The sequence below is a fragment of the Neophocaena asiaeorientalis genome, unplaced genomic scaffold (assembly GCF_003031525.2).
Source record: "Neophocaena asiaeorientalis asiaeorientalis breed wild unplaced genomic scaffold, Neophocaena_asiaeorientalis_V1.1 scaffold606, whole genome shotgun sequence".
NCBI lineage: Eukaryota > Metazoa > Chordata > Mammalia > Artiodactyla > Phocoenidae > Neophocaena > Neophocaena asiaeorientalis.
This window is the reverse complement of record NW_020173687.1, coordinates 1467597-1477733: the sequence shown is the minus strand read 5'-3', so window position 1 is coordinate 1477733 and position 10137 is coordinate 1467597. Positions and strand designations below refer to the sequence as shown.

The 10137-nt window shown below is 51.6% G+C and overlaps 1 protein-coding gene across 1 annotated transcript in view; it reads left to right on the top strand.

The window, feature by feature from the left end:
- The window catches only part of OSBPL2 (oxysterol binding protein like 2), a 39596-nt gene extending 36120 nt beyond the window's left edge, over nt 1–3476 (top strand). Inside the window, exons 12-15 of the mRNA XM_024750343.1 lie at nt 1–15; nt 1146–1278; nt 1861–1951; nt 2173–3476. The exon at nt 1–15 is cut by the window's left edge and continues 84 nt beyond it. Of these exons, the coding sequence (XP_024606111.1) occupies nt 1–15; nt 1146–1278; nt 1861–1951; nt 2173–2275 (342 nt within the window). The 3' untranslated portion in view covers nt 2276–3476. The remainder of the gene's footprint in view (nt 16–1145; nt 1279–1860; nt 1952–2172) is intronic.
- Nucleotides 3477–10137: the final 6661 nt, after the last annotated feature.

The following is a 10137-nucleotide window of genomic DNA, read 5'->3' as shown; positions in this document are numbered from 1 at the left end:
CCCCGGCCCCCCAGCCGCCCCCCGTCACCCCAGGGACTCCCTGCCCTCCAAGCCCTGACCCCGACACATCAACACTCTGTGCACACATCACAGTACCCGGGTTACACTGCGAGCCCTCAGAGCCTATACCGGCTGCGTCTTACCAAAAGGGTTTCCAAACCAGTTTCGAGAGATTATTTTTCTGACTCGTCAGTTTAGGTGCTTAAATGCATTTTGATGTTTGTTTCTGAAAATTGCACTTATGATTTGCATTACATATAATAAATTTATTAACTGTAATGCAAAATTATAAGTACAATTGTACATAATTTAATTATAATAAATGTATTATATTTATAGTACTGTATCCTATGTAAAAATACTTATGTGCTAACTATAACACATGTGATAACATATTTTAACATATTAAAGTTACATGTTAGTTATATATAGGATACATACACAACATGCTATAAGATTTTTTATCGTACTGTCACATGCCATAAGCAAAGCACAGCAGGTGCAAAATAAAGGAAACAACAAAACATTCGTCGGTCAGTACGCTGCCTCAGCACAGCCACTGTTATAGTTTTAGTGGAACACAAGCTAGTATAAAGTAATAGCAAAAAGAGCTCATGTTTAAACATGACACTCAGCCCTTTGGTTCAGTGAGCATCTACTGAGTCGGTGCGGGTGGGCCCAGGTCACCGGGAGCAGAGCCCAAGGACAGGGCAGGCGAGGACCCCGCCCACACAGCAGAGCCACCGGCCCGATGGGCTGGGGGCGGCCCTCCTGAGCCCTGGCGACCTAGAGCAGGACCTGGGGGAGGCGGGGGTGGGGGGCCGTGGGCGCAGCGGCACCCCCCCACCCCCAGAGGAGCTGAGCCGGAGACTCCCGTCCGGCTCCCAGGATGTGAGAGAGCAGATGTGCGGGTGGGACGTCAGGGTGAGGGCCTGGGTGCCCCGCGTGGGGGCGGAGGGGAGGGGCCCCAGGCGAGTGCGTGTCAGGGCAGGGAAGGAGCCCCGGGCCCTGGTGACCTTGACAGCAGTGTCTCCATGGAGCCGGTGACACTTGGCTGCTCTGAAGGGGTTTAGAGTGTCGGTGGCCTCCAACTGTGAAGAGTGCACAGAAAAGAGTGCCATTTATAGTAACGATTTCTGTGCCTGCCCCTCCAGATGTATAATTTCACGAGCTTCACGGTTAGTCTCAATGAACTGGAGACGGGCATGGAGAAGATCCTGGCCCCCACCGACTGCCGGCTGCGCCCTGACATCCGAGGCATGGAGAACGGCAACATGGGTGCGTGGCCCTGGCTGAGTGGGCGGGCGCTGGAAGGGAACGCATCCGCGTTAACCAGCCACACTTCACGTCTTGTAGATCGTGCTTCTCAAACCGTCTGTGGGGAAAGACTTAAAAAATTTCTAGTTTGCTGCAGCCCAATTCTTCTCTAAATAAAATAAGATTGAATGACTAGGAAAATGAAATGAAAAAGAATCCGTGCAGAATGCAGTACCCTGTCTTCTTATTAGGTTCAACAGACAGTAAGATTACATTTCAGAAGCTGCACGCATTGTTATTTAAAAGTCGCTTGGCTGGAGGGCCCCCCCCCCTCCCACAGCCCCGCCCAGGCCCGAGGCCCCTCTGCCTGCCGGGCTGGGCCGCGCTGGGGTCTGCGCTGGCGTCCGGACCTGGCCGTGCACTTGTGCACTCGTGCCTGGGTTTGGTTTCCCGCTGACGGCCTTTACTGTCTGTGGTTTGCTAACCCACGTGTGACTTTTCATCTGGGGTCGGGTGTGAGGGGTGCTCCGGCATCTGCTCTCTCGGCCCTCAGCTCTGCCTGTCACCCTGAGCCCTGACCCAGTCCCCTGTGCTTGCACCCAGATCTGGCGAGCCAGGAGAAGGAACGGCTGGAGGAGAAGCAGAGAGAGGCCCGGAGGGAGCGGGCCAGGGAGGAGGCCGAGTGGCAGACGAGGTGAGACGCCTGGTGGCCACGAGGGCGAGGAAGGGGGGAGGGGGCCGCACACCCACCGGGGCTCAGCAGAAGCTCCCCTGTGTCCCATAAGATGGTGGCCGGCAGCTCTGGGCTGCGTGTAAACTGATGGGTGATGTGAGGGGCCGTGATCCCAGGGGGAAGAAAAGACCAACGGCCGTGTCTTGTCCACTGGCCTCCTGACCGCCTGCTCTGTGTCGCAGGTGGTTTCACCGAGGCAGTAACCCGTACACTGGGACCCCCGACTGGCTGTACGTGGGGGGCTACTTTGAGAGGGATTTCTCAGGCTGCCCAGACATCTACTGAGAGAGCGGACCGGCCCCCGGCCCCCGGCCCCGGAGACCCGAGAGGCTAGACTCCACCAAGTGGCTGCTCTGAGCTCCGGTCACAGCAGAAGCCAGCTTTCTAACGGCTGTGCGTGGAGATGGCTCCATCCCTGGCCGAGAATTTAATTCTAATCAACTTTTGATTGCCAAACATTTTACTACCGTTGCAGTCTCTTCATAAAGCTTCACTTGGGGTCATCATGTCTCCAGTAAGGTCTGAAAAGGAAGATTCGTTACAGTTCCCTTTTGTGTGACAGGAGCAGCGCTGGGGCTGGCGTAGCTTACAGCACCCTCGTAATTACAAAAGTTATAAATAAAGGAAGTAACAGGACGGGTCCACATTCCTCCTTATAACGCGGTGGCCAAGTGTTTCTGAAAGTATTTTAAATTTGAACCAGTAACAGGAAAAGATGGATCTTGAAAAAAGGCCCACCAAGAGCTTTGTAACGGCCGGGATTGCTTTCTAGGTTACCGTGACGCAAAAGTGAAGACTGTCAGAGCATCTGATTGAATGAAATGAAAGGTTGTCAGAGTCTGTATTTTTTATCAGTCTTCTAGAATGTAAAGATTACTTTTGATATTTAAGTTCAAACTACTTGAATAATATCTTGCTGAAGAGCACGATAGGCATTAACGTCACGTGTACACTGTCCAAAATGAAGCATTACCATGACAACCGAGGGTGGCCAGAAACCTTGACAAAAAGCCCCCAGACGGCTCCCAACCCCGACAGGTTTGGGAGCCTGCCTCTGGCCCCCAGGGCTCCCCTGTCACTGCAGGCCACACCGACGTCACAGAGTGAGTCTCTTACGACAGTTGGCCTGTCCCTGCAGCACCTGTGCTCCTGTCCTGCATGTGTGAAATACGAGGGACCCGCCTCTGGGGGCACCGAGGCGTGGGGGTCCTAGCAGTCTGCTTCCAGTGGTGTCGTTACCGTTGTGTGTCCATCTCTGCACACATCTGCACCAGTGACTGTTTACCTTCTGTAGAGAAGCCAACCCCACCGGTCGTCGCAGAGCTCTTTGATTGAAGACAATCTGCTGTGTGCACAGACGCACACCTGCACGCACACGCGCACACACACGCACCTGTATGCAGTGGTGGCTTCTCAGTGAGAGGGTGTCGGCATTTTGTGTCCGCTTCAAAATCACGTTTGTAATTAAAACACTTTTAAAAGCAAATCGTTGCTCTGAAGGCTTGGTTCTGTAGCTTCGGAAACCCAAGGCATGGTATCGGGGTCGAATCCCAGCGCATTTGCTCGATGGGACCCGAGCTGGGCCGCCGGCGCCACACGGAAGCCCCCGAGGATGTGATCTTGACGTTATGCAGAGAGGAGATTTTGACACACCCGCTCGTTAGGATGTGGGGAGTCCTGTGCCTCTGGTCGGGAGGCGGTGGCGGTGGCCTCCTTGCCCAGGGAGCGTGTGGGGGACCCAGGACGCATTTAGAACAACAGTGTTTAGGGCAGTTTGACACCCTCCGTGGACTATCCCGTTTGTCACCACCTCCAATAATTTACCGTAAGGTTTGCGTCGCTAGGTCCTCCCTGAGGTCAGATTCCACGTGGCCCCAGTAGCTGCTTCCTTCGCACCCGATTCAAGAGTCAAAGGACAAAGGGCAGGATAGCCGATGACCTCAAAGCATGGCCGTCGTGATCCTTTAACCACTGTGTCCACAGATGCTAACACTGACCAAAGCTGCCCCCTCAGCTTGGCCGCCGTGACACACTGGGATGTTGGGTGTTTCTCTCTAATAAAGAGTTTTTCAGTGGAATTTGCTTTTTAAAGGACGACCTCCCACGACCGATGTGTCTGGCCCGTGTGGAAAGTGGTGGCCTTGTCGTTGGCCCCCAGTTTGTGACTGTGGCTTTGAGATAGGGCCCGGGTGCTTTTCAGAGCAGTCTTGTAACTCAGGACGTCCTTGTGGGATGAAAAGCAGAGCACACTTTACCCGAAGAACTTCACGTTTTGATTTTGCTCCCCCTTGAAGGTAGGATCCAGTCACGTGTCCATCGATTCAGTGCACGTTTACTGAGAGCCACTGGAGAGTTAGCCGCACAGACGTCTCGGAGCATGTTTCATGGAAGAGAGAAACGTTACGTGCACGCCGGTGCTGGCTAGATTTAACAGGCCACCTGCTGTTGGTGACCAATGGTCGTGCCTGGGTCGCTGTGCCACACAGGTCCGTCCCAGGAGTGGTACTGCTCTCCCTGGCGGGGTCAAGGGTCAGGGCATCCCCAGCACTGGCTGGCCGGCTGCGGGCCCCGGTCGTGAGAAGGCATCGGAGAAGCGGGCCCCGGACCTCACGGGCATCACCGCGTTCGGCCACTCCGGGCTGCCGCGAAAGCCAGGACCCTCCGGGATATAGCATGGTGGCTCTGGAGGGGGTGAAACGAAGGTGCCAGGTGGACCTCTCAGCCTCCACAGGGAAACGGAAGCCGGCAGTGGCCCCAGGCAGGGCCCCTGAGGAGCAGCTCCGATGGTTTTCTTGGCCACAGTCTCCGTTTCATAGTCTGTCCCCAAGGATGATGCTTGGGCTCGTGGAAGGATCTTCCCGAAACACGGGGAGAAGAACCCAGTACAGCGCCGATGGCCTCCGGGCACCCGGGCCGATGCTGCCGGCCACTTGTGCCAATGAGCGTGGAGCTGTCCAGCTGGAGGCGTTGCCATCCACTTGCTGGCTCCTCGTCAGGACCTGAGGCCAGGAAATCAGAACAGGACGAGAGAAGGGCCGGGCCTCTCCCGCGAGCCAGCCAGCCCTCCGGGTCGCCCCAGCAAGAAGCTTCCTCTCAGGACACCTGCTCCTGGGAAAAGGTGCTGCCCGCGGAGCTGGGGATTTACAGGCTTGGCAAGTCTCACGCATCCACCAAGAACAATGAAATGAAGACATCGTTTAAAATGCTAGTAAGCTTCCAAAAATCGGAAGCGAGAACAGCCCTCCTCCTGTCTACCCTTGCGTGCTAGAAGGGGAGGGGACTGCTCAGTGAAGCCTCGCGTCCTGTGTGGAGCTGTCGGCCCTGCAGGAGAGTTCAGTCAGTAGACAGTTCCTACTGGTCCTGGCTTCATCTTCCAAAGGATCTTCCTATGTCCAAAGTGGGTGCGAAGATTGGGGTCCCCTGACAAAAGGGCCTGTCACCAGACCTGCAGGACATCAAGTGGTGTTTCCCTCAGTACGCGTCATCTTTGGGCCTATCTCGTACGTTCTCAGTGTCGGTTTCTTCGCAAAGTGAAAATGCCATTTTGGTATTTCTCGGTGCGAGTTTCCTGGACCTTCGGCCTTCAACAGGATGCACTGCTCCATTCCGTCTTTGTGAACCAACCACCCTGGGCCAAACGTCTGGTGAAGGGCCGCTTGGTCTCTGCAGAGGGTGACAACGCGCAGACAGGCGCCTTCCTCCGTTGTCCCACGAACCCTGTTCGTCCTATCCGTGCAGCACGAAAGCGTCAGGCGAGAAAACACGTAGTGAGATGGATTTATTGTTCTAATTTTATAATACATTATAGCTGTCAATATTCTTCTGTATAAACAGAATCAACCATTCTCCGATTTTTGGGGAGGTCTGGACAGATCTGTGGAGATAAATGTTAAACCCTAGCCCTGAATAGAGATTCTTTGCAAATGGGTGGTAGTTGACATTTGTTTTGTACTGAACAATTTTTCGCTGTCTGCTGCTCTGGCTCCTCTGGCGAGGACTGCAAAGCAGCTGTGGATGTGTCCTTGAGACCAGGCGTCAGACCTTTGGCCTGTGTGTTCTGTAGGGTGGCCCAGTTAACGGATTGTTTCAGAAAACTGCTTGTTACAGCGAAGAGGGGGCTCAGGGGCACGTGAGGTGGGTGAAGGGGTCTGGGTTCTCCGGGCAGCGAGGAGCTCTGATGGACTCTCTTCCCTCCTGGGGGTTGGATTCTGTCGCTGGAAGCAACGGAATGCCCAGAACACAGTGTTCGCTTGACTCAGAGGTCCCAGTGCCCGACCTGCTGCCCTAGGTGCCCAGCAGCTGTGCGCTTCCCAGGAGGGTGAGCCGAGAGGAGGTGGTGATCCCAGTAGCCACGGTGGCTCCTGGCAGAGGGACAGACTGTCCACACGACTTTAATGTCCTGGGAATGCCCAGGTGCATAGATGTGGGGCTCCACCATGGCCATGGTGTCTGACTGTGGGGACCACAGAGCATCAGCCCTGCCAGAGCCCGGGCCTGGTGTCCTGGGTGCTTAATCTCCACAATTACCATCCAGTCTGACCCATCGAGGAGGGAGGGGAGGCGCAGGAAGGTGGGCTTGCCTGAGGTTTCAGAGCAGGTAAGTAGAGGACATGGAATTCAAACCCTGACATACAGTGAAACTCAACCCTTGTGTGCATTTGACAGATTCACACCATCTTGTAACCATCAACGCAATCAACATGCATAGTTTAACGGCAAGGTTCAAGTGGGAAAGGACTGTTTTTCAACGAATGGTGTTGGGAAAATGGGATATTTACATGCCAAAGAACAGAATTGATCCTGACCTCACCCCATATACAAAAATTAACTCAGAGGGGATCAGAGAGCTAAACAACAAAACTCTCAGAAGAAAGCATAGAGCACAGAGTTCACAACTTTGGACTTGGGAATTCTTTCTTGGATATAACACCAAAGGCACAGGCAACAAGAGAAAAAAAAAACCAGACAAGTTGGACTTTATGAAAATTTAAGCACATTTTGTGCATCAGACACTAGCATCAGAGTAAAAAGGCAATGGGAGAAAATATTTGCAAATCAAACATCTGATAGCAGATTAATATCTAGAATATATAGAGAACTCCTAAAACTCAACAACAACAAAAAAAACCTGATTCAAAAATAGGCAAAGGACTTAAACATTTTTCCAAAGGAGATACACCAATGGCCAATAAGCATGTGAAAACACACTCAGCATCGTTAATCATCAGAGAAATGAAAAAGCTACAACGAGGGCTTCCCTGGTGGCGCAGTGGTTGAGAGTCCACCTGCCAATGCAGGCGACACGGGTTCGTGCCCCGGTCCGGGAAGATCCCACGTGCCGCGGAGCGGCTGGGCCCGTGAGCCATGGCCGCTGAGCCTGTGCGTCCGAAGCCCGTGCTCCGCAGCGGGAGAGGCCACAACAGTGAGAGGCCCGGGTACCGCAAAAAAAAAAAAAAAAAAAAGCTACAACGAGATACCACCTCATACCCATTAGGATGGCTAGTATTAAAAAAAAAACACAAAAAATCCAGAAAACAAGAAGTTTTGGCAAGGATGTAGAGAAACAGGAACCCTTGTGCACTGTTGGTAGGAATAAAACGATACAGCCGCTGTGGCAAACAGTATGGCGGTTCCTCAAAAAATTAATAATAGAATCACCATATGATCCAGCAATGCCATTTCTGAGTATTTGCCCCCAAAATTGAAAGTAGGGTCTCGAAGCAATATTGGTTCAGTCATGTTCATAGCAGCATTATTCACAACAGCTGAATCGTGGAGACAACCCAGGCATCCACGCACCGATGAATGGATAAGCCAAATGGGGGGTAGACGTACATACAGCGGAAGTTTATTCAGCCTTAAAAGGAAAGGAAATTCTGACATGTGCTACAGCACAGATAAAACTCGAGGATATTATGCTAAGTGAAAAAAGCTAGTCACAAAAAGACAAGTACTGCCCAATTTCATATATAGCAGGTACCGAGGGTAGTCAGATTCATAGGGACAGAGGGTAGAATGGTGCTGGAGTCGGGGACAGAGGGGGTGGGGAGTCAGTGGTAATGCAGACAGTTTCAGTTTTACAAAATGAAAAGTCTGATGATGGATGGTGGTGATGGCTTCACAGCATTACGAATGCATTTACTACCACTGAACTGTACCTTTAAAGATGATTAGGATGGTAACTTTTCTGTTATGTGTTATTTTACCACAATAAAAACAAATTGGAAAAAAAAAATCAGTGGTCGCCAGGGGTTACGGAAGAGGGAGGGAAGGACAAGGCAAAGCGCAGGATTTTCAGGGCAGGGAAGATGCTCCTATAATGGACACGTGTCACTAAGCATTTGTCTGACCCGTGGATTCAAGACAAAGCATGAACCCTGATGTAAACTCTGGACCCTTGGGGACATGATGTGTCCACGTAGGAGCATGGATTGTAGCAAACACACCGCTCTGGTGGGGATGCGGATGGCGGGATGTGGATGGTGAGGAAGCCTGTGGGGTTGTGTGGGAACGCTATACTTTCTGCTCAGTTTTGGTGTGAACCTAAAATTGCTCTAAAAAAGAAAACCTATTGTTAAAGAAAAAGGAAACAACAAAAGCACCTGCCAAACTGTTTTCTCAAGTGGCTGTGTGCCATTTTGTATTTCCAACGCCAAAGACTCCACAGCACTTAGTATTGTCAATTTTCTTTTTTTTTTTAGCCATTCTAATAGGTGTGTTTTAATTTGCGTTTTCCTTATGAATAATGCCATCCACCACCCTTTCCTGCATGTCAGGCCACCTGTACACCCTCCTTATGAGACGTTTGGGCGCGTCCTTGCCAGCTTCCTTGTTGCCACCCCTGTGCCCACAGTCGCTGCACCCCCTGCCTTTCACCTGAGGGAGGCACTGAGGCTCAGGGAGACGGGCTGGGTTCACAGAGCCCACGCTGGGGTGGGTGCTCGGACTGGCCTCCACGATGCCCGTCTACCTGTAGCTTGTTTCCTTACTGTAGATTTTTCATGGAAACTAGTGAAAGTGTATAAAGCTTTGTTTTTTGAGCCCTCCCAGGGCACAGGCTTCCTTGGCTCGGGGAGAGGAAATGTTCATTTGGGGCCCCTCTGAGGTCACTGCCCGGATGGGAAGCACCATCTCCAGGTTCTGGAAGGTTGGCTTCCCTGTGGCCTCTGGGGGAAGCTTTTTAACTTTTCAAGACTTTGGACAAGTAACACCTGCCTGCCGGCCCCTTCTCAGGGAAGCCAGATTGGTTTTCTTACTGTTTTCTTGCCTGGTTTCACAAGGCCCAGGACGGTATTGCTGCGGGGGTGGTCACAGAATTGCTTCACGTTCGCCGTTCCCACCGCTCCGGTCTCTGGAATCCTCTAGTTTCTCAAAAATGATCAAGAACCCCACAGAGCTTTTGTGTTATGTGAGTTTTATCTATGGATATTTACCACGTTATACATTTTAAAATAAATATTAACTAATTTAAAAATAACAAGCGCATTTCCTTACTAACACAAATAATATTTTAAAATGAAAAACAGCTCGATTTTCTGTAACAAAAAATAGTGAATCTTTAGATCACAAAAGAATGGATACAGAACTTGTGGTATTCCATCCATCAGAATATTATACAGGAGTTAAAATGGATGGGTTAGAGCTACATGTGTCAACATGAATAAAAAAACAATGTTGCATAAAAGAATACTTTTCACTTTTATACCTTTCATAAAAAGCCTAAAAACAAATTTTACGTACACACACATTGATAGTAAATCAAGCACGCCTGGAGCAGGGAGTCACATGTTACTGTCAGTGTGGGGCTGGGAGGGCACATTGCTCCCGGTGTGTGTGCTCTGCTCTGCAGAAATGTACAGAGGTGTAAATGATGGGGAAAACAAAAGCAGTGGGAAGGCAGTGCCTTACATTTATCTAGTCCAGGTTTGTGGAGGGCAGCAGCCTTCACTCTGTTCTGACTGCACACATCGGACAGGGAATGAGCGGGCAGCCGCGACGCTGCTGTTATAGGTGGGTCTGGGGAGGATGGAGGGCAGTAATGTCATCACTACTGTGGGGGAGGGCTGGGGGACCCCCCAGGGCCCAGGGGACGACAGGGGGGCAGCCATGTCGTCACCGTTATAGGGGGTCTGGGGGATCCCCAGGGC